We start from the raw sequence: 26,737 nt of genomic DNA, 5'->3' as shown, positions 1-26,737 counted from the left end.
TTTTTTTTTTTTTTTTTTTTTTTTTTTTGTGTGTCAACCGGTCTTCGAATCCGGTTTATACCTCTTTTACTCTTAACCCCTTTGGGATTTCTACTCGTCGCGAATCGTCGCATGTTCCCCGTTCAGTAACCGCGGAAATGCTTATCGACGGCGAGAAGTGGGCTTGTGAAGCTTGCGTCCGGGGTCACCGTGTCAGCAGCTGTCACCACAGTGGTATGTTCCTTCCAATTCCTTCTGATCAATAATTCCTGGGCTAATATGATGGACCATGCAGACCGCCCATTGACCCACATCAACAAAAAAGGCCGTCCAGTCTCTCAATGCGCCCACTGTCGCGGTCTACGCAAGTCACGTACAACCCACACAAAGTGCGAGTGTGGTGACAAAAAGAAGAATTGTCACAAGAATGACTCGGATTCCCACACCGCCGACAGGCGAGATCACAAGCGTGAGCATGTTGGTGTTGGTTCTCTGGTTCATAGTTCTGATCTGAAGTTACAGAGGACTCCCGTCAGCGCTGTGGCTGCTTTCATGGCCAGCGCTGTATCTGTGCACTGAAAAAGGAACACCATTTAGATCCTGTTCCGGAAACTGGCCTCCCCCCGGCACAACCTACGATCTTGTCGGAATGCCCCAAGAAGCCTCAATTGACGTCGACCAAGTCGGAGAGCACCCTCACCGTCTTCCGGGATGGTCACCACCACAAGCCACATCACAAGCACAACGACATGGCGCACAAGTGCGGTCTGCCTTATACCATTCCTCGTTCGCATACCTTTCATGCGTCATCTGATGTGACCCGCCGTTCGGTCGACCACCTGCCGCTATCGCAGTCAGCAATGATGGGGGAGAGCCATTCTTACCCTCAGACCGATCAGCAGCAGCCTCCGCCGCCGCCGCCCTTTTTCGGGCCACCACGTCGTACCAAATCCGAACATGGTTCCCCTGAGAGTGCTCCCGTTTCGGCCGCTGAGGACCTTACGACGTCTGTCCCCTCACTTGACATCTCGCCCTTTTTCCCTCCTCCAACGGCCCCGGCTTCGCAACAATCACCGTTGGAGCAGTCGAATGAGGCAGCTTCGGAACAGCCGACGATCTCAAATGCAGACGAATTTGGCAAGGCTCCTTTGAATCAGATTGTCACCAGTGTCCCGCCAGCCGACATGTTCCCGGGCTTTTCCACTTCGACGACCTCCCCGGTCTCCGGCATTGCGTTCCAAGATCCGTATCAGGAGCCGTTCCTTGCTTCGCCTGATGCTGAAATCCCGGTAGGCAATGCCGGGTTCAATGCCCCGTCGGTCGATTGGTCCAGTTTCCCGCTTTATTCCTCGGACGCGCCTGCTGCTACGAGCACCCAAGCCCCATCGTACGCGAGCTTCGATTACAACTCAATAGGCCCCAATTTTGCGGCCCCATCATCCTCGGGGGATATTTCGGAGGCGGACGAATGTGGTCCACTCCCTGGCCTCGCCCACACCGGCAGCGATCTGCACAGTGTGAGCGAGGGTTCGGATATGGAGCACCTGCGTCTCAGCTCGGCGTCGTCCTTCATCAGCATGCCGCAGGCACAGCTCCTGGCGTCGAGCAATCTGGACTCAATGAGTATCGATGACTTTTTGAAATCGGCCAACGAATCAACGGCGGCATTGGAGCATCAACTGCAGACCAATATAGGCATAGAGCAGAAGCCGTTTCAGGACTCCTTCCCTACATCGCAACCACCGACATACAGTGAGGGAAATGAAAAGTCCGTGACAGCTGATCCGAACATGGTTATGCCAACGACCTCGCCAACGGATCCTACTTGGTCTACCGCCCTGTTTGATTCAGGGTCGTCAATGGAAGACCCCTTCTACCCCCAAACGTGGGCTCAATGATTGTTGCTGTTTCATTTCTATTTCTACTTTGCGGGAAAAAACGATTCGCTGGGGCTAGCCGTCCTGTGTTTCACCACCTCCACACCGTCTTCACGACCTTGATGAGAGATGATGATAGATGCCCTGCGTGCCTTTTAGCCTTCGTCTTTTAGATACAATTGGATATTGCTACTTATTCCTTACCGTTCTGTTGTTCAGTATTCTGTACTTGTCCTTTGGCGTTTCCACTGGTTCACGCTTTATACTCGGGAATTGTTGGTATTCCACCTGCGCTGCTGCGTACCGATGTGCAACCTACGATGAGCCGAGTCCCGACTACTGTTACCCAGCAGCCAGCAACACCCTTTCCACCCAACTGTCTGTACAGCACACAAAGTACATACATAGATAGAAGCGTACATATGCATGAATCATACTTAGAGCAATCCTGATCGACACAATCTAGCGGTGTACTATCCTCTTGTTCTATACAGTCCCCAACCACTACTACATAGGTACAAGTACAGGGGTATAGCCAGCCCTGTTCTGTTCCGTTCCTGTCCTCAAGTACCAATTGCTCTGAAATACTCCGTACCACATACCTCATGTAGCACATACAATGACCTAAGTAGCAACGCAAGGAAAACGACAAGCTTTCGTGGCAAAGGCTTGTTGCAACTTGGCTACGAAATGAAAGGTGTGGTATGTGCGTTTTGTATCCCTTGATTTATCCGGTTGGCTGGGCTGTATGAGTGTTGTATCGTATGGTAATACAGTATGGAATTGGTGTCCGGGACTGGGATCTGGCGGTGAATGTGTCATGGCACATTAGATGTCAGGTTTTTCATGGGGTTGTTTGAACTGATTGGGGTAGGTGCAGGTGCAGGAGTAGGTGCTGTTTGACGGTGCTGGTGATGGTGTTTGGTTTGTTTGGTTGTGGCTTTTTTGGGATAGGGTTGTTGGTTCTGGGCGTTTGCTTGGTATCATATCTTCACTGTCATCTGTGAATAATGGAAGCATCAGTTTTTGTACTCCGTATAGCATGAAGAATCGCCAATTCTTCATCTTCATCTTGTCACTAGTCACTGTGGCCTTCTATATACAAGCGCTATGAATTATATACTCATCTTCTAATACATGGGCCCAGCCTAGCCTTCGTTCTTATATTTACTCTATATGCATTCCATTATATTCTACACGAAATCTAGTCCATGGAAACCATCGTTTTGCTTGCCGTCCGTCAGTGGGAATCAACTTTCTGGTCGCCGGTGTCTGATTTTCAAACTCGCACCTGGAATAAAATCGAGAACCTGGATTACCCCAAACATGTGGGTTTTCAATCTAAGGGAGAGATGACTGGACCTGGAGCTCGAAAAGATACGCGCTCGACGTCCAGTCTAATGTATGTGGCAACAGCAATCCCTCTTGGTTACAATGACTGGCTGACTGTTTTTTGGTTGATAACTAGCTCCGATGGCGAACTTGGCGGACTGTAACGACGGTTTGTTCCTTGTAGCATCCAAAGAACGAGCAGAGCCTGATTGATAGGGTGCGAGCTGTGCACGACGCCTTTTATATATTGGTATATTGGACGGACCTGGATAGGTGCCACTTAGAGTCCAGGGGGTTGCGCTCTGCTGCTACGAGAGAGGCATAGACTACGAGACCCCACGACGGTCGAAGCTGGATCTGGAGCATTCGCCTTCATCGAAAATGCTGTAAATGTTGTTTCTGGTCTGGTTTCACTGCGCAAGTTAAGGGCCATAACTGACGATTCTAGACAGTCAGCGCGTACCCTTGGTCGTATATATACATGAAATACGCGCTTCTATCCACTTATTATCGTCAGTAATTTGGTGTCCGAAAACCTCGTGAAAGGACAACGGGCCCCGAGTTCGGTCTTCAGAGGTCGGATCTCTTGTCCTTTTTGACCGAGTTCTTCAGACAATGGCCCCTACATAACTCTTACCTAAGCACAAGACCATAACTAGTTAACTAGTTACTTTTGGTCACCGCTACCAGACCTCATCAATGAGAAAGAATGGAGAACCACGGCTCGCTCACCATATACCCTTCATCGCAAACAAGTCCCGGAACGGTTGATTCGAATCACAACCAGCAACCATAGAAATGCCCCATCAGATGCTGACATCAGTTACTTCTGATGTTATCAAGGAGAGGGATTCAAGTGAAGTGGACCCAGATAGTTTCCTCTAATAAGCCCATGACCTACTTAAGTAAGTATGGCTCTTGGAAATTGCAAGATTGTTGCTAACGATGATACAGCTTGAGCGAGAAGCTGACGAATAAGATCGTTCTCCCTGAGCGTCTATGCGGCAATTGCGCTAGTGATGGAACAATATATCAAGCCGCATGATTATGCGCCGAACTCTATATACAGCCAGCATCCTCTGCAATCCAATCCTTCGAGCTGGTTATTGGTTCTGATAAAGAACACTGACCGGTCAAAGCACAAGAAAGATTCGTCATGGTCCACTATATAATCACAGTTCCAGCGACGCGTTAGATGCAACTGCTACGCATTGTATCGGTATCTATTTGGCTTCCCAGATGGCTCTGAAATCATGAGGACGACGTTACGCAACGCATGAATACGCATGATAAAATCGATGAGGAATTCCAATGTATCAGTAAGTAAGCAGTCAAATTAACACGGGATATACTTTGCTCTAACTCTTATTGAATATGTAGCTACCGGTACCGACAATTGGGAACTCCAATGTCGCGTTTAAATGATACATTCGGTGAACCTGGTAGAGTCCAGTCGAAGCGCCACAGATGATGTGGGTTCGTTTTGGCTCCGGTGACTTAAAGACATTGTGGAAGCGTTGGGCTTCGATGGATAATACAGTTCATTCGAAGACTGTAAGTGTTTTCTTATTTACCATTTTCACCATCTTTGTCCATTACCTACGTATCTCTTCCTACGTTACTTATCCACCCCATCATTACTTCGAATCCTCAGACTTTAATCTCACCAATTGGAAGCCCAAAAGTACGTGCGCCTGGAGACGAAATAGCAATATGGCTGATCATGGAGAAAGCGAAATATTTCAGTTTGACATTCCGGTATCAACTGGAGAACCTCCATCGTGACGGAAACTACCAGCACTGACTGGTCGGACTCTATTGACGTGCTTATGTATGAAGAGTAGCCAAACGAGTAAGCCAAAGGAAGTTGTGGCTGCCCTCAAGAAACCGGTGTTTGTTCATCGAGCTTGTCACAGATGTGCTCGCAAGGGCTACATTCCATTCTACCAGTCAGATCGAGTCTGAATGGTCAAAGTACCCAGTCCTTCCGGAAATTATGCTATGCGGAAACTCGACGACTCTGGACAAGCGTGTGCATACACCATTGAAGAATATGGCAAAACATGCTAGTAGCACATACTGAACACTGGGATCACTTTTTGTTGAGATATTCACCAGTCCGTCGAACGTGAAAATTTTCTCGATAGATGGCATTCCTGTTGTGCCCAGTTTTGCTGCAGCGTACTTCACAAAGGAATATCTCAAATGCGTGCGGTCCCAAAAATGCCAACAAACCAAGAACTGTACATTCGAGTTGTTATCAGCAAGGAACCATATATGACGAACCCAACATGCAAATCAGCATCCGGAAAGAACATGGAGCTATCTGAAGCTCTCTTTCCTCTTATTGCGCATTAATGCCCCAATGGAAGCACATCCATGACACTACTGATATGTGCCCAAAGCAGGCAGGCACGATCGAAAACAAAAACTACCTGACGCCATGACAGATACAGTTTGCAGTACTTCAAAAACCATGTGGCTCAGGACCTCTGGGATAAAATGACCCTGGACTCTGAAAGTGCAGTTATTGCGCTATGGGCCACAACCTTGTGACTTTACTTCCTTGTTAGCAGGTACATAATCCAACATTAGGTGCATCCAGCTGGCAGCAGTACCAGATACTGCAGTCTCCTGATTTCTTCATTCCAGAATCAATCACTGGCGAGGGTTATTACTGTCGAGAACAAAGGCTGGGAATTCCAATGGCGACAAGCCGCCTGGGAGGAGGCAGAGGGGCATACTCGATGAACACACCGTGCGGGGTTGGAAGGACTTTCAATAGGAAACCTCAACCCCATGACCTGGAGTCACTTGGTCTCTATGAGGATTATGAGACCGCTAAACAATTCCTGTCTACGTTCAAGTCGTTCGAGAGCTACTTACGGAGCATTTGGATGAGCTCAAGCGTCGCGTCATACGGTTCTCACGAGACGGATGACAGAATAACCTTCATCCTTGGTGAAGAAAGATAAAAATTAAAAGTCTCCTCCCCTCAGATCTTGACCATGCTGACGCAAAGTTGCTGCACACCCTTCTTGACCTCAGTGTCGACAAGTCAAGCGTGAAAGTCCAGCATTCCCATGAGAAGCCGAAGATCTGGTCAATTCATTGCGGCCATGACGAAAATTTGTTTTCAAGTCATCAAACGAGCAAGCTAAATTGCAATAAACACGGAAACAGCACAGCATAAACTCTAGGACCGTTTCCCTCGGTTAAAGGACTATGCGCTCTGAGTCTGACAACAGGAAAAACGACTGGATATTCAGTATATTTCGTTTTTCGACACCCAACAAGGTCAATAACGGGCTTGGAAATGACTAGCCTTATGTTTTTGCACAGCTACAGATGCTCAAATGGAAGCTGGAGAAAGTAGTAGAGCAGGCATCAGAGACCAGGGAAGCCCTTCCAGAGGGCCACAGAGCACGAAGAGGGAGCTCCATTAGTCTCGGCGCAGACAATATAAAATAACGTGCTGGTCCAATGCTCCATATTGTGACGCGCTGGGCAGACTGGGAGGGAGTACACGGAAACTGACAGACGGAACATTGAAACTCGGGGACCAACAGCGCATCTGGGTTGTCTTTGAGGTCGAAAATAAGCCTGAAAGGCATCTGATATAAAGTATACATGCGTAGGTCCCTGAGAATACCCACTTCGCTATGTCCAATGCGTTGACCTATAATCTAGCAATCACCCACACAAGTCCCGAAAGGGAGCTGGAAAGCATATCCTAGTCCTAGTTTACCCAGAAAAGCGCTACATTTGGTTTGATTATTGATCACAGGCAGTACGTTATCGCTCTTCTTCGCCGGATGTACCGAGACGCCGTTTCTTTGCATCAAACAGACCAGGTTCAATGCACGAAGCCAGTCCGTGGCCAAGCAACAGGGAGTTAATACCAATATGAGGATAGAAGGACATCATATCCACGAATTGATTCGAAAAGTAGAGGCTTCTCTCACGTTGTTTTATCCAAAGGAAGAATATAAAGAATATGCGAGGACTTTAACCATACCACCGACAACATTCTAAAGAATTCGGGCCAATGGTCAAAACGAGAACTGAATCTCAGCACCGCATGATTCGCTGTTTCTATCCGAATCACTGCAGTAATCAGGTGAAGTGTTTCCGTGGCAGCCCTAAACGCCAATTATTAAGTTCTCAATTACAATGCACCGAATTCAGACGAGGCGCCTGATGCGAGGCTCTGGCGTGGGCGGAGGTAGCCCTAGTGCTCATACTAGCGGCTACCTCCTGCCAAAACATCGCAGTACCATCGGACAAGAGGGTGCCTAAGACCTTTCCCGAACGAGGAAGAAGCTCCTAGACAGTCACATGACCCGAGTAAATGAGTGAGAGTGCGACTTTCTGCTTCGTATTTTTTTGTTGGTTGCTTTCTCTGTGCCCCAGAATCATCTCTAGTCCGATCAGGTTTGGGCTTTTGATTGAGAAGTCTGAAGGATCGATAACGAACTTTCGCAACCCGGGGCCACTCGATATCGACTAGCCCGGATCGCCATACTGCCGTCCCATCGAAGACAGTCACTCCGGCCTTGATATGTCTATGGACCTAACGGGCAACAGCTCAAAGAATTTCTTGTTAATCGAGAGGCCGCATACACCAGATCAGATGCGTTCTTTGACAACTCGGTCAAAGGCAACACTGGAAATTTCAATTTCTGCCAGTATATGAAGATTTGGTGGTGGCCACGCACTTATAGGAAGGCATACGACCTGCAAGGGTTGGCCGACTTTTCTTGAGCTAATTGTGTCCTCGAAGCCAAATAGCCAAACGCATGCATCGGGCTCGGTTCTTTGTTGACGTCGCCTGTGTCTGGATAATGTAGATTAGTTTCTACTAGAATACCCGCCTTTGAAGCAGGATGGCCAGAAGACAGAGAAAGACCGACTATATATCATCCCGGGAAATTGTACTCAACAATTGAGTCGCAAACCGAATTACATATTCGAAGATTAGCTCCTTGGATGACCGACCTAGTCGATGAGGTTATGGTCATAAAGAACGAGTTTTACCTCGAATTTCGGCTCGGCTCCGACAATCTTATATCGAACTGTACTCTTCGGACGCCAAAGGCTAGAATACCATCCTGTGATTGCTTCGCAACTGTACTCACTTCAAGTTGCCAGTCCGTTAGAAATAACAAAGGCAGAGGTAAATCCGAACATGCTACGACAGGCCATCTTGAATGATGAAACCAACATTCGAGAATTTGCATATACCAAAGTTAGCAAAACACTAAATTCAACCCATTATTTCAGTATAATATAGCATTTATGGCCAACACTCCTTAGTTCTCTCATCTAGAGAGAATCCCCAATCTTTTTCATAGATTCGCTGAACAGGAAAGAAGGCCGCATTGCATCATGTGGAAGAGGTGCAAACAAGCCAAATCTCAATAGGGAGTCCATCGCCAGCCCTCAGCCAGATCTCAGTGGATTTCTATGACCTACCGGCTGAAGCAATTGACTCGATTTGACATCCGTAAATGCTTTCTATCGTAGATAGAGTGAATTTAGAGAGCTATCCAGTGTATAATGGAGCTGTGAAACTAAATAAAGTGAACAAAAATAATGTAAATGATCTTTGATATGACGGTATTGTGGACCGGGGCGGAACAACATTGATCCAGCTGAGCTCGGGCAGTCCGCCTACGTGATGTATCTGTCTCGGTGTCTTGCGTCGTCCGTCAATCCAAACGATCTCATCTCTTCCCAGCTTCTCACTCCCTCTTTTCTCCCTTTTTCTCTGTTCTCTTCTACTCTACCTACCTTATTTCTGACCTCTGCCCACTACCGCCACGATGGGGTCTGATCCGCAGTACATCAAGCACCCCGACCTCTCTCTCGCCCAAGATGTCTTCCACCTCTCCAACCCATCGGCTCCCCAGGTAGTTCGCCAGACATCGCTTCAAAAAATTCAAGATGCCATCAAAGAGTACAAAATGGCTCCCTTCTACCGACACCTCGCACACCCCGTCGAAGGTATCCTGAACAGCACCGGTGAAGGCGTTCCCCAGCACCCGCACGCATCAGGTGGTACCAAGACCCTACTCGCTTCGAACATGCTGGCGTCGCGGAATACGCCCCAGAAGATCGATTTCCCGTGGGATGAGGCGCTGTACCAGTCGCTAGTTGAGGATAACAAGAAGGATCTGGAGACTTTCCAGAAGGAGGAGGATGAGGCAAAGGAGGCCGCTGGAGAGACGGAGGTGTTGGCCGCAGGGGGGAAGCGTGCTGAATTCTGGGCACGAGTAGGAGATAAGGTGAGATCCCAAGATATCTTTCGGCTAGAGAAGGGGTGGTAGCAGATGGCTGACTCAAATGCAACGCCAGGACAAAGCAATCGAATCCCACGAAGAGCTTCTCGAGAAGATCACGCTTCTCGGAACCAAGATCGACCTCGTGCTGGCCATGATTCGGATCGGAATCTTCTTCGGCGACAAGGTATCTGTCAAGAAAAACATTGAGCGGGCCAATGCTCTCATTGAAGACGGTGGTGACTGGGACCGGAGGAATCGTCTGAAGGCTTACAAGGGATTGCACCTGCTTACGATCCGCTCCTACAACCTCGCCGCTCCTCTTCTCCTAGACAGCTTGTCGACATTTACGAGCTACGAACTCTGCAGCTACTCCGCCCTCGTGATCTACTCGGTTCTTGCGGGCTCGTTGTCTCTGAAGCGTGTGGACTTCAAAGAGAAGGTTGTCGATGCAGCAGAGATTAAGGCTATTTTGGGCTCTGGTGAGGACCGATTGGCTGCTTTGACGGGTGAAGTCTCTTCTGGCCCCAGCGCCGAAGACGAGGAGATGAAAGATGCTACCGTCCAGCGGACAACCACAGGAGCGGCCCAGACTGCCATTAACCTCACCACGTTGGGGACTGGCTCGGGCCAGCAGGCTGAGGCCGAGGAACCCGTGGACTTCTCTCCGCTTGCAAACCTGGTCAACAGTCTCTACAATGGCAACTACCAATCGTTCTTCCGAGCTTTGGCGGCTGTTGAGGACAACTTCCTGAACAAAGACCGGTATTTGTACGAGCACCGCGCTTGGTTTGTGCGGGAGATGAGACTGCGTGCATACAAGCAGCTGCTTCAAAGCTACCGGGTGGTAGGATTGAAGACCATGGCTAGCGACTTTGGTGTTACCGTCGACTACTTGGACCGGTAAGTCTTTGTTCTATCCGTCATCAAGGCAAAATCTAACTGAGTTTTCTATAGGGATCTCGCCAAGTTCATCGCCAGCGAGCGTATCGCATGCACAATCGACCGTGTCAACGGCATTATCGAGACGAACCGCCCTGACTCCAAGAACAAGCAGTATGCAGATGTGGTGAAGCACGGTGATGCCCTGATCACCAAGCTTCAGAAGTATGGCCAGGCTGTGCGGTTGCGGGGAAGCGAACGGAGCTAGAGGGATAATGGGTTGCATAGCATGTTATTTTCCATTGATCTTCTAATGCCATGTTGGTTCATGACTTTGGGAATTGAATGATTTGAGAATTTCCGTCGTCGATGTCGACTGTCCCCCTATGTGTTAGACAAAAGCATGCGAGGCTGCTCATATCTTAAAGTACATTTAATGCCATACACTATGACTCAAGACAGGGCCTGCGCGGTGAAAATACTGGACAATCGTAAATGCATTGAGTTATGTACATGACTAAGGAGTGGATAAGGATGCACAAACACGCTACGTTTCTTCGCCCACTCAAAACCGACTCTGGGCTCTCCACCTACGATCTCCACTGCTTTTCCATGTTGAGATTAATCAGCAAGCAGCTAACCCCAAAGGGACTAACTAACTATACAGTCAGTCCTCTTAAGGGACCTCTTCACAAACCTCTTCAGCATCCTCTGTTTTCTCCTTTCGCCTCATGTCCTGTCAAAGCCCGTCAAGTCCTGACCGAAACTTATGATACAATCACTCGAACCCATACTGATTATCCAAATCGCATAGCCCGTATCATTGAAAGGAAGGACCAAGAGGCTCGAGACCGGGGTGGATGGATCGATATTCACGACTGGGATTCTGTTGCAGCGAACGAATACGATGTCACGATCAGCAAGGTTGATAACAGAACACTGCGATCTGAAATCTCAGAGCGCCTCGGCATACCTTACCTTGGCAAGGCGACTGAGGATGGTGCAAGTAGAGTGGTTAAATACATAGATAGCTATCTATACGGCTATAAGAGCCATCCAATACTTCCATGTGTTGTTAGCTCGAGTAGTGAGACTCGTTGGGTGTTTTTCATTGTGGACACTGGTGCCTCAGCAACCTACCTCTCCCCTCAGGTTAATGCCCCCTACCTATAGAGAGTATACGATTCTAACTTGGTTCTAGGCGCTTGATGCTTTAAACCTTTCAAATTATATGCTGCCCTTTGTCAATATTGCTGGGTATAAGCACACAGTCCACCAATCGCCTCCGAATTCGCGTTTTGCTGAGATCAATCTCCTTGGGGCCGACTTCTGCTGGGCTAATGAGCTTGTTATTGAGTTCCTCCCTGACCGTAAGATGAAATTTATCTTTGGGCAATGAAATGAAATCAAGGAAATAAAGGAGACTTGGTTATGAATTTATCTTACCGCTAGGGTATGCGAGAAGGGTTGTGGCCCGAAGTGGTATTAGCTTTCTAAGGTGATTTTGCTTGTATTCCAAATGCCTGTAGTCCGTATAGCTGTCTACTGTCAATATAAAGCTGGAACCGATGCGGAAGACGCTTAAACTTGCTTCCTATTACCAGTAAGTGGCAGGCTCTGGGAAGAAGTAACCTCCTATGTTCACTATCTGAAGCCCTTCCAGTCCGTCGCTCTTTCAAAGAACACCTTAGACAATAGACAACAGTACATTTATCCCGCTGGTCTGAACATGGTAAACATAAACAAGAAGGCAGAATCCAGAATCCTTTTCTATCTGATGGTACAAAGCCCTGTCTTTTTGGCGTCTGCTACTAAAAATGAAGATAAATTTGCTCTTCTACCTTCCTCTCCTACTCTCTTACGGACTCCATATAAAATAGCCACCCAGCAACGGCTGTTCAGTAAATACCATTTATTGAACCATCCATCGATGCTTTTATCCATCGGATCCATAATCCCGTCCCTTCCAGTGAATACCAGCCCTGACGAACCAAACAAACAATCACCAGGGGCACTACTTCAGACACCATCGATTTCTTCTCTCCCCTCCTCCTGGCCCTCGTTTTTTTTTTTTTTTTTTCGGAAATTGCGGCTGCGCCCTTTCGCCTCCACTTCCGGTTTCCTTTTCCTCGTTTACGTTGACCGGCGTTTTGAGCTATTTCTGTCTGCCTCTTAATTTTAATGCAATGGATCGATTCATATTTTCTGCTCCCGAGGCTTTTATTCATAACCCATTTACTTGAGGTCTTGCTTTTCCGGACGCTTTTCAATGGTATCCGCCCTTTCGACTCCCTTATCAACGAAGGGTATTGATTCCAAGCTTGACAGACTCCGAAGGCTGATTATGGCTTACCAAACCCCACTTTTTGCCCTGTTCTGCAAGCGCCCCTCTGCGTCACATTCTGCCCTAATAATGCCGATCCCATGTGCCGTTTATGCGGTTGGAACACCCAGATGACAATGAATTTGCATCTGGGAGAAACAAATCCAATAGCATAAATGCCTCACCAGCAATTCCATTGGTTATTTTCGCCACAGTCAGCAGTCACAGCAGTCACATTCCTGCAGATTGCAGTTCTATAAAGTCTAGAACCAAACCTCACTGCCAATTAATGATTGGTTGGAGCTCTGTCATTGAATTTCCGTTCTGCTGTGCTCCGTGACACTACCATGGAAAGGACAACACTACAAGAACCCAGTCTGGGAGTTTCATATTTGTTTTTATATGGAGTCTGATCCGGGGTCTTTTTTATGGCAGCCAAGCCTTTGTTTTCATTAAAGCTTTCTGAACTAGGTGAATATAATGGTTTTCTGCTGCCTGCCCATAGTTCCTCTTGATATCTGGTCTACATTTACACTGACAGGGCCTGGTGTCTATCATGATAGCTAATTATTGAACCTAAGTCTTGACTCAGCGTTTTTGAATTACTTATCTTTGTGAGAATCAACAATTCTCAGCTGCGCATGCACCAAAGTCTTCATTGTACTTGATTTGGTCAGTTCTCCATGCACTTCTCCTTGTGAGGTCATCTGGCAGGAGTTCATCTTTTGGTCTACAACCTGTAACCCTTATATCATGCAGTCAGTTCCAGAATCTTGTGAACTGTTGGGCGTGATATCTCATCAAGATTGTGGAAGACTTGCCCAGTCCTTTTCTGCTTGCCCAAATCCATCATGTCCAGGCCCATCTGTTGTCGAGTATCAGCATTGAACTGTTGATCCAATAATTGCTGCACAGCTACAAAACTTATGAGTAAAGATTCTTTCTGTGATATTACCTGGTGTTTTTGTATGAATCTTTCGCCACAAGGGGGATCAATGGGGTGAATCATATCTATGCCCCTCAGCACTCTTGCTACTTCATGACTTTTGATGGACTTGTGCCCTCTAGCTGGTATACCACCTCCATGCAAATAAATAATATGTACATGTCTTATGGTTCAGTCTCTAAACCAAGGATCATTTAGAATTTCACTCGCTGAAGCCCTGGCAGACGGCTCGAACCGTAGCAATTTTTGAATTATTTGGCCCAGCTTGGCAATATCCTCACCTGTCAAGTCTTCTCTTCGCTCACCATCAAAATACATATCCCCCAGCCATTCTTGCAATCCAGGTCCTGAGCTTTCTGCACCAACTCTGCCGCCCATTGCTTCCCATAAGCCTAGCCATCTTTCAGGTAGTGCTTCACTTGTCATCTCTTGCATTTGGTCCACGAGGATGGTGGGCGTTATTAAGAAGCTATCAAAGGGCGGTTGGCCAACAAAGAGTTCAAAAAGCTATCACGCCTATTAACTTCGATCAACTGAACTTGTAGTTGGCGGCTTTTCCTACCAGACATCCCAGGCTCCACAAATCCACACGATAATCCAGATGGTCTCCAAATATAACTTCAGGTGCCCGAACTGTTAGCGGTGTGTGAAGCGTTTGCGGGACGGTTTGCTGCAAGAATGATTCCCCAAAGTCGACAATCTTGATGATATTTGACAACGGCCACAAATGCGTCCCAGCAGGTCTGACAATGTATTCTGGTATACCAGGTTCTAGAGCTTTACCGTCACTCCTGTGGACATGTCCAATTTCTGGCTTTCCTAATGTCTTGATGAATTCCTTATCAGGTACATTGTCCATGGACAGTATGGTGAAAGCCAGATTGCGAGTATGAAGGTCTATGCGAAGTGAGAACTATTTCAAAATGCTCTTAGAAGAAACATGTAGGTATGACTCACCTCCATGTCCAATTTTCTCTTGGTGCAGAAATTCAAGTCCAGAAACAACCTGTTTTGCAATGGTCTTAGCGAGTTTTCCAGGAAGTCTCCCATCAGAAAAGCGTGCATCTATCATGTCAGGAACACTAGGCACTAAGAGCTCAAATACCAAGCAGCGATGTGTTCCGTTAGGTCCCTCTAAATCAAAGTCATCAACCACGTGCATGACGTGTGGAGAATGGGGATGTATTGATGCTAGTTTCTTCATAACATTCAGCTCATGATGCTCCCTATTGTTGTCTTCCTCGGCAATGTGGATCTTGACTGCAACGTAAGTGCCTTCTCTGAGATTAAGTTAGTGGCGTTTGGCTAAGGAAACAATTTGTACGACCTTTCATCTCTTGCAGCCCAGACAGTTGAGTAACCTCCCCATCCTAGCTTATGCAGTATCTTGTATCTCCTGTCGGCGAGAAAGCCTCCCAATGTAACTGGATGGTAGCCTCCTTTCGCATAGCGATGAAGAGGCTCAGCATCAATTGTACAGGAATACAGAAATTGATCCATTTGAGGTAGTGTGGAAAAAGAAGAGGTGGAGTTAAAAGTGAAAGATAGAAGAACGCTCCGCGATGTGATGAGACTCCTTGTAATCATCCGGTGGATAGTGCTAACACACATAGTAAATCTCTACACGTAGATGAATGATGGCAACTTTGTAGTTTAGGCTGACAACGGCCAGGCACTTGGTCTGGGCCAGACGTAGCTTGGCAATCACACAAACACGACGCGGGCCAATCATGTGGTTTCGGAACGCGCTCAAATAGCCATTCGCCGGCTGGAGTGGCAACCGCATATTGCAGCTCAAGAGAGGTAAGACTGTTCCATACAGTTGATCGAGGGTTGAATTTGTCCGGGGGCCAAAAGAACTCGGGGCCAATGATGATGTTATTGATTTTGATTGTTGTTAGGCGTTGGGTGAAGCGATTCAGAGCTATGCTTAGGCTGTCCTCACCTTCTTGAGAACGGGCTACCGGCGGAGAGTTTTCATTCAAAGGCGCGTCGCCTCGATAACATAGCTCCAAGTGCTTTATGCTAGCGGGCCACTAGGGGAGGGTACAAACAAATCCTACGTACCAGTTAGCAGGGTAGATAGCTCAAAGATAGCAAGCTTCCTTACTATCTCGCATACTTTGTCGGAAAGACGGATCGTCTTTTTGATTATCAAATAAACTAGCCTCGATTCTTTGTACATGGGGTAATCGAGCCACAATCGCCGACACAGCAGCCGGTGCAATCTTACGCTCCATACCGTTTCCTCCTTGGATCTTCAAGTCGGAAATCGTCTTTACGCTGGGTATTTCCTTGCCATCCAGCTCAACAAGTTCCAAGTAGGACCACTCATACCGTCATTCGAGCAAGTCCTCACGAGTTACACGGGCTGTCCGTCTTCGTTTCTGATGATCTCCACTACGTCTCTTGTCACCAGTTGACCAGGACTCCAAGCAAAGCGAAATCGAAGCTTGAACTTCCCACGAAGCCAGAAATTCAAACAGAGCGCAGATGATGTTAGTGAATGCGTGGTTATTGCGTTTGCGATCTTCGTTATTTTCCATGAGCTTACGTGCAGGGATGTCGTATCCAGGTAAAACAGCTTGGAAATGCAGTCGTCGGAGACAGCTGCGTCGACGAGGCGAGGACAGTATATGCTTGAGTTCTGGCAAGTTATCCGATCTCAGGCGCAAGTCTGAGAAAGTGCTTTTCTCAATAACCCACTGCCACAGCCCGGATACACTTGCATACGGGGCAAGAGGTGAAGAGAGAAACCCAATGATTTGGGAGATAATCTCTGGGGGAAGACTGCGCGGTGGCATTGCGTAGCTGTTAGAATGGTAAGATTCCCATCTTCTCGGAAAAAAGCCACATTATGGTGGTGAAAATTCGAACGTCACGACCTTTCATCACTGAATAGGCGAACGGGAAAGTCACATGATCGTGATAAACCATCATGTGATCGACGATGCGTGCCGACAAAAGTTCGACGGACAAACAAAGCGCAGTCACTCGCATGAGCAGTCCAGAACCATCGACGCGCGGCTGACCGGACGAGGAAGGACCGTCATAGTCAACTGATCTTCCGTATTCTAATTGATTCACTATTTCCCTCATGGTCTGGCAAATGAGACTCGTGTCCAGCATGCGGGCAAGTCCGCTGCTGCGACGGCCAGTTCTTCAAGGCCTCACCCGGCCGATAGCCTCGTCCGGTATGTTTTGATTTCCCATCCCTCTTCTCCGATGAGTGTCCTGTCGGAATTTTGTATGATTGGGTGTCTGGGCCGTCATTGACAAGGCGCCGGGTGCCAATCGTCTTTCCCCGAGAATGCCCTTACGGTTGTTCCCGATCCTGTGACACTGGGGAAGAAGAGGGGGCTTTATTTGGTCAGGGGTGCTATAGCTATAGTACGGGTTGTATTGCCTTATCTCTGCGTGGTTTATGACTCTTTTTGTGAAACTTCTGTTGTGTACCGTTATATCTATGCAAATGAATCTTTGATTTCCAGAGCGACCTACCATTTAACCGAAGAAGCTATTACTGACTCCTTTCGACTTGCCTAGCGTCGAACATCATGGCTCAAACAACCGTGCAATATACCGCCCGTCAAACCCTCTCGACGACCGTTCCTCGTACTCGCAACCTCGAACTAGACAACATCAACCCTCATGTGAGAGCAGCCAAGTATGCCGTCCGTGGTGAGCTGGCTGTCAAGGCCGAGGAGCTGCGCGTGAAACTCGCACAGGGAGATAAGTCGCTGCCGTTCGACAGCGTTATCTTCGCGAACATTGGCAACCCGCAGCAGCTGGATCAGAAACCCATCACCTTCTTTCGTCAAGTGCTCAGTTTGGTCGAGAACCCGTCGTTGCTGGAGAACCCAGAGGCGCTTAAGAAGTCGTTTGGCTACGAGCAGGATGTCATCGATCGCGCTCATACTCTTTTGAAGGATGTGCAGAGCGTGGGCGCATACAGTCACAGTCAGGGTGCTCCATTTATCCGGGAAAGCGTGGCTAAGTTCATCGAAGAGCGTGATGGATTCCCCGCAAACCCTCAGGATATCTACTGCAGCGCTGGTGCCTCGTCTGGTGTCAACACGCTTCTCAACGTGATCTGCAATGGCCCTGATGCTGGTGTACTCGTTCCTATCCCGCAATACCCTCTTTATACTGCCACACTGTCTCTGTTGAATGCGCACTGCGTCCCTTACCTCTTGGAAGAGGAGCAGGCTTGGGGTACCAATGTCAAGGCTATTCGCGAGTCTGTGATTCAGGCCAAGTCCGCTGGAATCAATGTTCGTGCCATTGTCATCATCAACCCAGGAAACCCCACCGGTGCTTCATTGAGCGCGGAGGATGTCAAGAACGTTCTCGAGTTTGCCGCAGAGGAGAATCTGGTGGTGATTGCGGACGAAGTCTACCAGACTAACGTTTTCGCTGGAGAATTCACCTCGTTCAAGAAGCGCCTCCGTCAGCTCCAGCAGGAGGAGCCTAAGAAATACGATGACGTGGAACTGGCTTCCCTTCACAGTGTCTCCAAGGGTATGGTTGGCGAGTGTGGTCAGCGGGGTGGTTACTTTGAGTTGGTCGGATTCGACCCCTTGGTCGCTGCACAGATCTACAAGTTCGTCAGTATCATGCTGTGCCCACCGGTTGTCGGACAGTGTCTGCTCGAGCTGATGGTGAACCCACCTAAGAAGGGTGAGCCCAGCTACGAACTGTACCATAAGGAGTACAATGGCATCCGGGATGGCCTGCACAAGCGTGCTCTTGCTCTGTACGACGCTTTCCGACAGATGGAGGGCGTTGAATGCCAGGAGCCTCAGGTAAGCTTCGCTTTTCTGTTCATTCTTTTCGGTGCAATATTAACAAATTAATAGGGCGCCATGTACCTCTTCCCCACGATCACGCTTCCTGCCAAGGCCATCGAGGCTGCCGTTGAAGAGGGCCGCGCTGCCGATGAGTTCTACTGCATGCGCCTGCTCGAAGCCACCGGAGTCTGCGTTGTCCCTGGTTCTGGATTCGGCCAGAAGGAGAACACGCTGCACTTCCGGACCACATTCCTTGCACCTGGTACTGACTGGGTTGAGCGGATTGTGGAGTTCCACAACCAGTTCATGGCCAAGTACAAGTAGATGAGGAGGGAAAAAGATAGATGACGGGCGGTGCCTGTCTTGATTTATTCATGTGCATAGTTATTATTCATGTTGGATGAGCCTATGAAGCTGCATAGCAATGATATGATTGATGATGCCTACATTATATACTGACTACCGTTACCTTGTCGGGTCTGAATGGGTTTGAAGAGCGGTTTTAGCAACGAGCAACGCTTTCCATATCCACCGTCTTTGATAGAGATGGGCATCGTCGAGCTAACTGGTCTGTTGATGAGTACAATCTGTAGTCTAATTCGTGTCCCACTGTAGCCATCGACGCCACGACGACGGCTTAGACCCCGTGGTCCCATTGATATGATCCTGGAGTCCAAAGACGTATTTAACCTCCTTTCCACCGAGAGGAACAAAACTGAGCCGATGGTCGACACAGAAGTCAGCCCCAAGGATATTAACATCAGCAAAGGGTGAGTGCTTGGGCGATGGCTGGACCGAGTGCAGATGACCAGCAATAGTAACAGTAGCAGCAGCGTCATTGTCCAACTTGAGAGCATCAAACACCTAGAGCCAAGTTAGCAGTTTAGTATAGTACTTTATAGGTAGGAAAGAAACACTAACCTCAGGTGCAAGATATGTTGTTGGAGAACTGGTGACCAGTATAAAAATGACGCGACGAGCCTCAACATTATTGGAGACGACACATGGGAAGATCCAACGGCGGTTGTGTCCCCAGATATAACCGTCGATGCATTTGGGCACTTTGCGTGCTTCCTTCTGAGACACTTTCTCGAGGTAGTGGATGCCTAGGTCCTTTAAGATTCTGGACCGCATGGTATCGCTATTGATGTCTGCGAAGTCGTAGTGCGGAATGTCAAGATCATTGATGGTTTCAACGACTCTGGCCTGTTGCTGTTTCTTGTCGGGGATGAGGTTAGGTGGGTTGAAGTGAGGCGGGGAGAGGGGATTTGGAGGACATTAGCATGATATGAGAAGACAGGATACTGTGAAGGCAGAGGATGGTGAAGAGGTTTGTGAAGAGGACTGTGAAGCCCCTTCAAGATCTACTTGCGGATGAAGTTTGACATGGAGAAGGGTTAGGTTTACGATAGTTTTTCTTGGATAAACCTTGATGGTATCCCAAGTGAGGAATCAAGATAGAGCGTAGTCGCTGGTTCATGTCTAACTGCATAGCAATGATACCTGGATGCCCTACACTAGCGTTCCATTGCGATCTCGGCGCGAAAGCTTAGCGTGACATTCACTAGTACTAATCTTAGTCGGAAATATCCGACTCTAAAGAACGAGTTGATAGCGAAGGATTCCTTAGTTTCGATTGGTCTCGCGCTTAGCTTTTTTCTTTTTCCTTTCCCCGAGAATGTGATCTCTTAAATCTCCGAGTTCTTTTTTTTTTTCATATCTTTGCTTCTTTGTTCCCCTCCCCCGCGCTGTCTCTTTCCGCTTTTGCTTACCCCGGCATACTGGTGAGCTATGGACAATCGCAATATGGAAAAGACAGAAGTCAAGCCAGAAGAATCCACGCTCAAGACTCCTGGGCTGGAGGGAGGAGCTATCGACGATGCGCCTCCGCTGGAAAACACCCAGAAGAGTCGCTGGGAGCGCAGTTGGCCCACCATTGCCTGCGGTGCTGGTCTTTTCTCAGATGGCTATCTCAATGGTGTATGTCCTACTGTTACAGCTGGTTTTTATAAGTTCACTGATCTAATGTGCGCAGGTAATCGGCCAAGTAAACACCATGCTCGGCAAAATCTACCCAGACACCTACACCAAGTCCCCCGCCAGCCAAAACGTCTCCTCCATTGCCTTCGCCGGTACGGTCCTGGGCCAGCTCGCTTTTGGCTACATGGCCGACCACTGGTCGCGCAAATGGGCCCTAATGATCTCCACCGTCATCCTAATCGTTTTCGGTGCCCTCTCCGCAGGCGCCTACGGCTATCACGGCAGCCAATACGGTCTCTTCGCAGCACTCACAGCCTACCGATTCTTCCTGGGCGTTGGTATTGGTGGCGAGTATCCCGCTGGATCTGTGGCTGCGGCGGAGAGCACGGGGGAGCTGAAAAAAGGGCATCGCAATCGGTGGTTTATCATCTTCACGAACTTTCAGATCGATATGGGGTTTGTGCTTGCGGCGTTTGTGCCGATGATTCTAGTGTTGATTTTCACGGAGGATCATCTACGTGCGGCGTGGAGAGTTGCGTTGGGGTTGGGGGTAATTCCGCCGTTGAGTTTATTTTATCTACGGTTGAAGTTGAATGAGCCCGAGGAGTTTAATCGCGAGCGTATGCGCAACTTTCCGATCTGGTTGATTATCAAGTGAGTGCCCCTCTGGTATTGGTTTTTTTTTAAGTATGCTGACCGTTTTAGGTTCTATTGGTGGCGTTTGGTATGGATCTTCCGCGCAGGTGTATGTTGCAAGCTAACTGGTTAGACTATCATCTCACTCGTTTGGTTCGTATACGACTTCTCTACCTACTCTTTCAGCATCTACTCTTCCAAATGGGTGGCCATCATCCTGGGAGACGACGCGCCGCTGTGGAAGTCGTTTGGTCTGAGTACCGTAATCTACCTTTTCTACCTTCCTGGTTCGTTTGGTGGAGCTTTCGTTAGCGACTGGCTTGGCCCGCGCAGTACCTTGGTTCTTGGAGTTGGTCTGCAAGGCATCATTGGCTTCGTCATGTCTGGATGTTATGAATACCTCGCGACACCCAAGAATGTTGCCGGGTTTGTGGTCGTTTATGGGTAAGAGCTGTCGCACCTGGACTTGAAGATTGATTGACTAACCTGGACAGTATTTTCGTTTCGCTTGGAGAACTAGGTCCCGGTGACAATATCGGACTTTGCGCGGCAAAGAGCAGCGCAACTGCTATTCGTGGCCAGTACTACGGTATCGCCGCAGCTGCAGGCAAGATCGGTGCTTTTGTTGGCACGTATGTCATTCCGATCATCCAGAAGAACGCACCGAATGAGGTTCGATCTGGTCAAGATCCTTTCTTCGTGTCGAGTGCGTTGTGCATCTTCAGCGCCGTGGTCGCCTTTTTCCTCTTTCCGAAGATCGGACAGGTATTTCCTCGTGTCTCTTCTCTGGTGAGGTCTGGCTGACAATGACAGGACACGATCACCGAAGAGGATCAGAAATTCCGCTCATTCCTCGAAGCTAACGGCTATGACACTGCCACCATGGGTAACGTGGAACAAGCAACGACAACGACAGCTAACCCCGAGCAGTGAACAGCGCCCTTTTCGTATTTTGGATATGCCCGTCTGCCGGCCCAGTTTCAGCCCTCAGCGCTTCCCCGGTTCATGGATTCATTGATACGGCCCTTGCGACATTCATCACCAATAAGCGACAAATTGCGGAAGACGGTTCAAAATGAAGAAAACAAGTCCCCCCATGCGATTGATGAAAGTTATGAAACTCCCCCACGCAACCAACCAAATTCGAATGCCCGGATGCGCGAAAGAACAAAAGAAAAGAAAAGGGGAAACACACTGACACATGCTGTGCTGATCTCGTTTCCATGGTCTGACCGGCGTGTGTGCCCTTGCTATGCCATTGTTAATACTTTGCCCCAATGTATTTAATGTGTGAATGTAATCGAAATGAAAGTCGTATACAAAGCTGAGCGCAGATTGCAGCAAGCGTATGAAGCTTGCTCGCGACATCCTGGACCACGAGTCGTCATATCATGTCGTATTATTGGTGCTACTACCTCCCCGTTACAGTAGGGCGGCATGTCGGGATGACTGAAACCTGATCTATCACTGTAATGATCTGGGTCTCTGCAAAAATGAGCAAATTCATGACTCGAATACACGCAGGGCGATTGTTTAATGGTCGTCCATGACAGGACAATGGTGGGTATTGTACCTGTCTAGCGTTGGAATGCAAGATGAATTGTCTGAAGTATGACGGCAACCGATGAGCTGTAGTTAGTGCCCCATAGCATCTAAACAGAAAGCAAACCGCGAGATAAACAGCGTAGACAATAACAAACAAGTAAAGAAAAGAGAGAGAACGAAAGATCATCACATGATTTGCCATTCAACATATGTAGTAGAAAACCCCGTTAGGGAAATCTCGGAGGTTACGCTTCTCCTCATTGAACCGAGGTTTCGTCTTCAGTCCCCGGCGCTTGTCAATTACCGACGAACATTCCCTTCTCCGTGTCCCCCGTGCTTGTTCTCCTACTTATTCTTCCCTCTGTCCTTTCCTTTACCTTTTGAAATATTTTAACTGCTTTTGACTTTACTCCAGCTGGTCTGTTCGCTCCTTCGCTCTTCGTTGCGTCGCTCTCGGTCGAGTAACCCCTCTCGTGATCTTCCCGGAATCCGACATCCGCGGCCCAAATCGTCCTCCAGGAGGATACAACACTTCTTCTACTATACAAGAGAGGATAATATTCACAATAATAATCCACCAACATGGTCGCAGACGCTGTTGTCTACCACCCCGCGCTGGCGCATTACTTGCGCTTTGTCGCGACCACCGGTACGTCTGGACAACCGGAAGCGAGTCCCTTGCCATAGCAAGCAAACCATACTAACAAAGATGACCATAGTCGGCCGTGACAAGATCATGCGAACCCTGCAATACTTCTCCCGCTTCTACGCCTGGTACCTCCTGCGCACCAACCGCCCTCAATCCGCCATCGAGCCCTTCAACGCCATCAAGAAGCAATTCGGCACCACCCGCAAAATCATCCGTATCGGCAAGTTCCTCGAGCACCTGAAAGCCGCCGCCATCGCCGTCGACAACAAGGCCCCCATCGACCCGGTCCTGCGCTACCTGGCCACCGGTCGCCAGCTGGGCTATGCGGGATACCTGACGCTGGACACGATTGGGGTCGTGGACACGATGGGGATTAAGAAGTTGAGTTATGCGAAGAAGTTGCAGGAGAATGCTTATCGGTGCTGGATGGTGGGGTTGATTTTCAGTTCGGTTTCCAGTTTGTATTCGTTGTGGAGGTTGCAGGAGAAGGAGAAGACGGTTGATCGGAAGGAGGGTGAGGGTGTTGTTGAGGCGAAGAAGATTGAGAAGTGCGTCCCTTTCGTTGTTTTGGTTGAATGTTATGCTAATGATTGCAGGGAACGCTCGACTGCTCGCACTCAGCTCGTCTCGGATGTTTGCGACTTGGCCGCGCCCGTCTCCGCCCTCAAGTACGCTGATCTCGACGACGGTATCGTTGGCATCGGTGGTACCATCTCCAGTTTGATTGGTTTGCAATCCCAATGGCGCAAGACTGCATGAGCGAGACCGTAGTTTTCTTCGCAGTGCTAGTGGGTTGTTTGCTATTGTTATATACCGTGGGTTTGGTCGCGCTCCAGTTTACTACTCTGTTTTGCTATCTTTACGAGTACCTGTATCTTTATTGTCTAGCAATATATTCCCCTTGTGTTCCCACGCTTTCGTAGCTCAACTTCATATGTACACCTGCACCGAGATCCTACACTTATTGAACGTAGAGTCCCAAGTGAAATAAGCTCAATCTACCCGCCTGCAAAAGGAATGTATGCATCAGATATGCACCCTTATCGCACTTCCAAGATAACCTAGCCCAGCTGGCAACGATCTAGGCCAATTGACAAGGGTCGATATGTTTCCTGCAAGGAGGTATCAAAAGCAAGCACCTGGTACAACATGTAGTAATTATAGAAAACAGGGGGAGATAAGTGATCGGACGTTGCTGTCTTTTTATCTCGTTGATAGATTTGTTTTGGTGGATGACCAGCATGTTTCTCCCTCGTTGTTTTGTTTGTTTAGTCGAAGAAAGCTAGACGTTATATCCAACAGAGACGTTCAATAGCGATCTATTACTGTTTCCAGAGAAGGCAAATAAAGAGAAAGAGAAGGATGCTCCATCCAGTCCTCGATGTGACTAACCTAAACATCGTCCTCACCTTCTCGGGTACCTTCCTCCTTTCCATATTCTCATACCCACAAGCTAAACTAACACCAAACACAACCAGGAATCTACATCCTCCTCTTTGGATTCATATCCCTCAAAACCAAACAACGATGGTACCTAGGCGAAACCGGTAAGCCGTATTTACCACGATCCCAACTTCAGCCCTAACACCCGCAGTACCCTCCTTCATCACCGGAATCGCCTTCGGACCTATCGGTGCTCGATTCCTCCGTGTGAATGAATGGGAATATGATAAGACTGCTGGGACGAGTGAGATTGCCTATGTATTTCTTTCTTTCTCCCTCTCGTGGCTCAGGTGCTGATGTCTGGCTGGTAGGGCTTATCCCGCCTCGTCATCGGCATTCAACTAGTCAAGGTAGGCTACGAGCTACCGAAGCGATATATCAAAGAGTGCCTACTGGAGTTACTTATTTGTCTACTTCCGCTCATGATGATATCGTGGCTCGTGAGTGCGGGATGTGTTATGCTCATGGTTCCGGATATCTCATTCGTACGTCCCCAGCTCCACGAATAAACCTACCAAACTAACATAAAAACCTGGAACCGAAAAAGCTCGCATCCCTAATAATATCCTCCTGCATAACCTGCACAGATCCCCTCCTCAGCCAATCCATCGCCAAAGGCCCCTTCTCCGATACCTACGTCCGCCGCGGCTTACGTGAATTCATCTCCGCCGAAGCCGGCCTAAACGACGGTTTCGGCTTCCCGTTCCTACTCCTCGCCGTATCGCTACTGCGGTACGCAGAAACACCGGAGAACACATTTAGTCTGGAGCAGTTTGATCTGGAGCGCGGGGTGCCGGGGTATTTGGATAGTGTGGGGAAGGGGCGGTTTGGGGGTGGGGGGATTGTGGCGCTTGGGCATTGGGTTTTGGAGGGGGTTGGGTATATGATTTTGCTGGGGGGTTTAATTGGTGGGTTCGTTGGAATTTTGGGTAGGTGGGGAGTTGGGTTTGGGGTGAGGAGGTAGGCATTTCTATTGCTGTTGTGTTTTGTTGTTTGTTGCTCACGGGATTGTAGGAGGTGGGTTGACCAGGAGGGGTTTTTGTTGGTTCCTGTTGCGATGGGGGTATGTCCCCCTCATTTCTTGGATATGGATATGGGTGCTAAGTGATGTATAGCTCCTGCTAACCGGCCTCTGCGGCTGCATCGGCTCCGACGAAACCCTCGCTTGCTTTATCGCCGGCTGCGCACTGAACTGGAACGGCGCCTACCACGTCGAAACCCAATCCCGCCACGACTCCTTCAACGCAACCCTCGAAACACTCCTCAACTTCGCAACATTCCTCTTCCTAGGCGCTGCCATGCCGTGGGACCAATTCCACATGCCCCAGTCCTCAGGGCTGACAGTGAGCAGACTGGTAGGGTTGGGGGTGCTGGTGATGTTGTTTCGGAGGGTCCCGGCGATGATGCTGGGGTATAAGTTTTTGGGGAGGGGGGTTTGTAGGGATTGGAGGGAGGGGTTGTTTTTGGGGTGGTTTGGGCCTATTGGTTTGCTTTCCTTCTTTCACCCAATTTGTTGATGTGCTGACAATGTAGGAATCGGGGCGATTTCGTATGTCGAATATGCCCGTCGACTATTCCCGGGACCTGGGGAGAGTGATAGTGAGATTAACCAGTTAACAGCTGTTATGAGACCTGGTATGTGCATCACACAGATCACGACGAGAGACTGACACCTGATGTAGTGGTATACTGGCTTGTTCTATTTTCAATTATCGTCCACGGTCTCTCCGTCCCTGTTCTCAACATTTTATATAAGATATTCAAAGTACAGCCTGTCCGCGACCACCCTGTGGAAATCCATATGTTATCTGAAAACGAGCCGCTGCCGAACAACAGCATACTACTGGATGGTCAGCGACAGTCGGTTATTGTGAATAACCAGTTTTCGAGGGTGTCAGATGAGTCAGGGGACATGAGGGATACGGAGCGAGATGACACGGGGTCTATTGTTTGTGAGAGGGTTGAGGTTGAGTTATCGTCGATCAAATAAACTCAATCCGATAATCCCTATCTGCAACTAATTTTTCCATTGATTCGTTGGACTCGACAACAACAAGAACATTCCTCAGAAAAC

General features: G+C 48.6%; 12 protein-coding genes across 12 annotated transcripts; 8 read left to right on the top strand and 4 right to left on the bottom strand.

Annotated features, from left to right (window-relative positions):
• Positions 1-2,355, top strand: ASPGLDRAFT_45022 (uncharacterized protein). Its single transcript, XM_022546147.1, has 3 exons — positions 1-213; positions 275-448; positions 502-2,355. Exons 1-3 carry the CDS (start codon positions 138-140, stop codon positions 1,875-1,877), a joined length of 1,626 nt encoding a protein of 541 aa, XP_022402713.1. The 5' UTR covers positions 1-137; the 3' UTR covers positions 1,878-2,355.
• A 5,180-nt stretch (positions 2,356-7,535) lies between these two features.
• ASPGLDRAFT_45020 (uncharacterized protein) lies at positions 7,536-7,765 on the top strand. Its single transcript, XM_022546146.1, has one exon. The coding sequence runs from the start codon at positions 7,540-7,542 to the stop codon at positions 7,696-7,698; it is 159 nt and encodes a 52-aa protein (XP_022402712.1). The 5' UTR covers positions 7,536-7,539; the 3' UTR covers positions 7,699-7,765.
• Positions 7,766-8,898: 1,133 nt separating this feature from the next.
• Positions 8,899-10,836, top strand: ASPGLDRAFT_45019 (proteasome regulatory particle lid subunit RPN7). Its single transcript, XM_022546145.1, has 3 exons — positions 8,899-9,475; positions 9,546-10,372; positions 10,427-10,836. The coding sequence occupies exons 1-3, from the start codon at positions 9,014-9,016 to the stop codon at positions 10,617-10,619; spliced, it is 1,482 nt and encodes a 493-aa protein (XP_022402711.1). The 5' UTR covers positions 8,899-9,013; the 3' UTR covers positions 10,620-10,836.
• ASPGLDRAFT_1304799 (uncharacterized protein) lies at positions 10,618-11,802 on the top strand. The gene has a single exon (XM_022540968.1). The coding sequence runs from the start codon at positions 10,859-10,861 to the stop codon at positions 11,522-11,524; it is 666 nt and encodes a 221-aa protein (XP_022402710.1). The 5' UTR covers positions 10,618-10,858; the 3' UTR covers positions 11,525-11,802.
• A 1,989-nt stretch (positions 11,803-13,791) lies between these two features.
• Positions 13,792-15,120, bottom strand: ASPGLDRAFT_122409 (uncharacterized protein; the record flags this gene model as incomplete). Its single annotated transcript, XM_022540318.1, has 4 exons — positions 13,792-14,127; positions 14,183-14,517; positions 14,578-14,900; positions 14,936-15,120. The coding sequence occupies 4 exons, from the start codon at positions 15,118-15,120 to the stop codon at positions 13,792-13,794; spliced, it is 1,179 nt and encodes a 392-aa protein (XP_022402709.1).
• A 449-nt stretch (positions 15,121-15,569) lies between these two features.
• Positions 15,570-16,800, bottom strand: ASPGLDRAFT_1303127 (uncharacterized protein). Its single transcript, XM_022540957.1, has 2 exons — positions 15,731-16,800; positions 15,570-15,679 (listed from the first exon to the last, which is right to left on the bottom strand). The coding sequence occupies exon 1, from the start codon at positions 16,422-16,424 to the stop codon at positions 15,960-15,962; it is 465 nt and encodes a 154-aa protein (XP_022402708.1). The 5' UTR covers positions 16,425-16,800; the 3' UTR covers positions 15,570-15,679; positions 15,731-15,959.
• ASPGLDRAFT_45010 (putative alanine aminotransferase) lies at positions 16,483-19,008 on the top strand. The gene is made up of 3 exons (XM_022546144.1): positions 16,483-16,814; positions 17,167-18,425; positions 18,480-19,008. Exons 1-3 carry the CDS (start codon positions 16,718-16,720, stop codon positions 18,732-18,734), a joined length of 1,611 nt encoding a protein of 536 aa, XP_022402707.1. The 5' UTR covers positions 16,483-16,717; the 3' UTR covers positions 18,735-19,008.
• ASPGLDRAFT_1305555 (uncharacterized protein) lies at positions 18,794-19,655 on the bottom strand. Its single transcript, XM_022540973.1, has 3 exons — positions 19,332-19,655; positions 19,042-19,274; positions 18,794-18,980 (listed from the first exon to the last, which is right to left on the bottom strand). The coding sequence occupies exons 1-3, from the start codon at positions 19,542-19,544 to the stop codon at positions 18,854-18,856; spliced, it is 573 nt and encodes a 190-aa protein (XP_022402706.1). The 5' UTR covers positions 19,545-19,655; the 3' UTR covers positions 18,794-18,853.
• A 502-nt stretch (positions 19,656-20,157) lies between these two features.
• On the top strand, positions 20,158-22,356 carry ASPGLDRAFT_45008 (putative MFS phospholipid transporter (Git1)). Its single transcript, XM_022546143.1, has 6 exons — positions 20,158-20,390; positions 20,446-21,044; positions 21,096-21,114; positions 21,160-21,470; positions 21,521-21,791; positions 21,840-22,356. The coding sequence occupies exons 1-6, from the start codon at positions 20,202-20,204 to the stop codon at positions 21,957-21,959; spliced, it is 1,509 nt and encodes a 502-aa protein (XP_022402705.1). The 5' UTR covers positions 20,158-20,201; the 3' UTR covers positions 21,960-22,356.
• ASPGLDRAFT_1302920 (uncharacterized protein) lies at positions 21,942-22,621 on the bottom strand. The gene is made up of 2 exons (XM_022540954.1): positions 22,600-22,621; positions 21,942-22,511 (listed from the first exon to the last, which is right to left on the bottom strand). The coding sequence occupies exon 2, from the start codon at positions 22,392-22,394 to the stop codon at positions 22,065-22,067; it is 330 nt and encodes a 109-aa protein (XP_022402704.1). The 5' UTR covers positions 22,395-22,511; positions 22,600-22,621; the 3' UTR covers positions 21,942-22,064.
• Positions 22,622-22,901: 280 nt separating this feature from the next.
• On the top strand, positions 22,902-24,135 carry ASPGLDRAFT_45007 (PEX11 family protein). Its single transcript, XM_022546142.1, has 3 exons — positions 22,902-23,220; positions 23,291-23,768; positions 23,817-24,135. The coding sequence occupies exons 1-3, from the start codon at positions 23,154-23,156 to the stop codon at positions 23,977-23,979; spliced, it is 708 nt and encodes a 235-aa protein (XP_022402703.1). The 5' UTR covers positions 22,902-23,153; the 3' UTR covers positions 23,980-24,135.
• A 447-nt stretch (positions 24,136-24,582) lies between these two features.
• Positions 24,583-26,653, top strand: ASPGLDRAFT_65185 (putative plasma membrane antiporter; the record flags this gene model as incomplete). Its single annotated transcript, XM_022548865.1, has 9 exons — positions 24,583-24,637; positions 24,699-24,767; positions 24,815-24,921; positions 24,975-25,148; positions 25,211-25,596; positions 25,678-25,726; positions 25,779-26,148; positions 26,197-26,298; positions 26,346-26,653. 9 exons carry the CDS (start codon positions 24,583-24,585, stop codon positions 26,651-26,653), a joined length of 1,620 nt encoding a protein of 539 aa, XP_022402702.1.
• Between the last annotated feature and the right edge of the window lie 84 nt (positions 26,654-26,737).

This window comes from Aspergillus glaucus (genome assembly GCF_001890805.1).
Source record: "Aspergillus glaucus CBS 516.65 unplaced genomic scaffold ASPGLscaffold_6, whole genome shotgun sequence".
Lineage (NCBI taxonomy): Eukaryota > Fungi > Ascomycota > Eurotiomycetes > Eurotiales > Aspergillaceae > Aspergillus > Aspergillus glaucus.
This window is presented reverse-complemented; position numbering and strand designations above follow the sequence as displayed.

Excerpts from the sequence above, each read along its gene's own strand:
- ASPGLDRAFT_45022 (XM_022546147.1), top strand. The coding sequence starts at position 138 with ATGCTTATCGACGGCGAGAAGTGGGCTTGTGAAGCTTGCGTCCGGGGT. Across the intron at positions 214-274 it reads CAGCAGCTGTCACCACAGTG|ACCGCCCATTGACCCACATC; the intron begins GTATGTTCCTTC and ends TGGACCATGCAG. Across the intron at positions 449-501 it reads CGACAGGCGAGATCACAAGC|AGGACTCCCGTCAGCGCTGT; the intron begins GTGAGCATGTTG and ends CTGAAGTTACAG.
- ASPGLDRAFT_45020 (XM_022546146.1), top strand. The coding sequence starts at position 7,540 with ATGAGTGAGAGTGCGACTTTCTGCTTCGTATTTTTTTGTTGGTTGCTT.
- ASPGLDRAFT_45019 (XM_022546145.1), top strand. The coding sequence starts at position 9,014 with ATGGGGTCTGATCCGCAGTACATCAAGCACCCCGACCTCTCTCTCGCC. Across the intron at positions 9,476-9,545 it reads GGGCACGAGTAGGAGATAAG|GACAAAGCAATCGAATCCCA; the intron begins GTGAGATCCCAA and ends ATGCAACGCCAG. Across the intron at positions 10,373-10,426 it reads ACCGTCGACTACTTGGACCG|GGATCTCGCCAAGTTCATCG; the intron begins GTAAGTCTTTGT and ends AGTTTTCTATAG.
- ASPGLDRAFT_1304799 (XM_022540968.1), top strand. The coding sequence starts at position 10,859 with ATGTACATGACTAAGGAGTGGATAAGGATGCACAAACACGCTACGTTT.
- ASPGLDRAFT_1303127 (XM_022540957.1), bottom strand. The coding sequence starts at position 16,424 with ATGCCACCGCGCAGTCTTCCCCCAGAGATTATCTCCCAAATCATTGGG.
- ASPGLDRAFT_45010 (XM_022546144.1), top strand. The coding sequence starts at position 16,718 with ATGGTCTGGCAAATGAGACTCGTGTCCAGCATGCGGGCAAGTCCGCTG. Across the intron at positions 16,815-17,166 it reads CCGGCCGATAGCCTCGTCCG|CGTCGAACATCATGGCTCAA; the intron begins GTATGTTTTGAT and ends CGACTTGCCTAG. Across the intron at positions 18,426-18,479 it reads TTGAATGCCAGGAGCCTCAG|GGCGCCATGTACCTCTTCCC; the intron begins GTAAGCTTCGCT and ends ACAAATTAATAG.
- ASPGLDRAFT_1305555 (XM_022540973.1), bottom strand. The coding sequence starts at position 19,544 with ATGCGGTCCAGAATCTTAAAGGACCTAGGCATCCACTACCTCGAGAAA. Across the intron at positions 19,275-19,331 it reads CAACATATCTTGCACCTGAG|GTGTTTGATGCTCTCAAGTT; the intron begins GTTAGTGTTTCT and ends ACTTGGCTCTAG. Across the intron at positions 18,981-19,041 it reads ACCACGGGGTCTAAGCCGTC|ACCAGTTAGCTCGACGATGC; the intron begins GTCGTGGCGTCG and ends ACTCATCAACAG.
- ASPGLDRAFT_45008 (XM_022546143.1), top strand. The coding sequence starts at position 20,202 with ATGGACAATCGCAATATGGAAAAGACAGAAGTCAAGCCAGAAGAATCC. Across the intron at positions 20,391-20,445 it reads CAGATGGCTATCTCAATGGT|GTAATCGGCCAAGTAAACAC; the intron begins GTATGTCCTACT and ends TAATGTGCGCAG. Across the intron at positions 21,471-21,520 it reads GGGTTTGTGGTCGTTTATGG|TATTTTCGTTTCGCTTGGAG; the intron begins GTAAGAGCTGTC and ends TAACCTGGACAG.
- ASPGLDRAFT_1302920 (XM_022540954.1), bottom strand. The coding sequence starts at position 22,394 with ATGTCGCGAGCAAGCTTCATACGCTTGCTGCAATCTGCGCTCAGCTTT.
- ASPGLDRAFT_45007 (XM_022546142.1), top strand. The coding sequence starts at position 23,154 with ATGGTCGCAGACGCTGTTGTCTACCACCCCGCGCTGGCGCATTACTTG. Across the intron at positions 23,221-23,290 it reads GCGCTTTGTCGCGACCACCG|TCGGCCGTGACAAGATCATG; the intron begins GTACGTCTGGAC and ends AGATGACCATAG. Across the intron at positions 23,769-23,816 it reads GAGGCGAAGAAGATTGAGAA|GGAACGCTCGACTGCTCGCA; the intron begins GTGCGTCCCTTT and ends TAATGATTGCAG.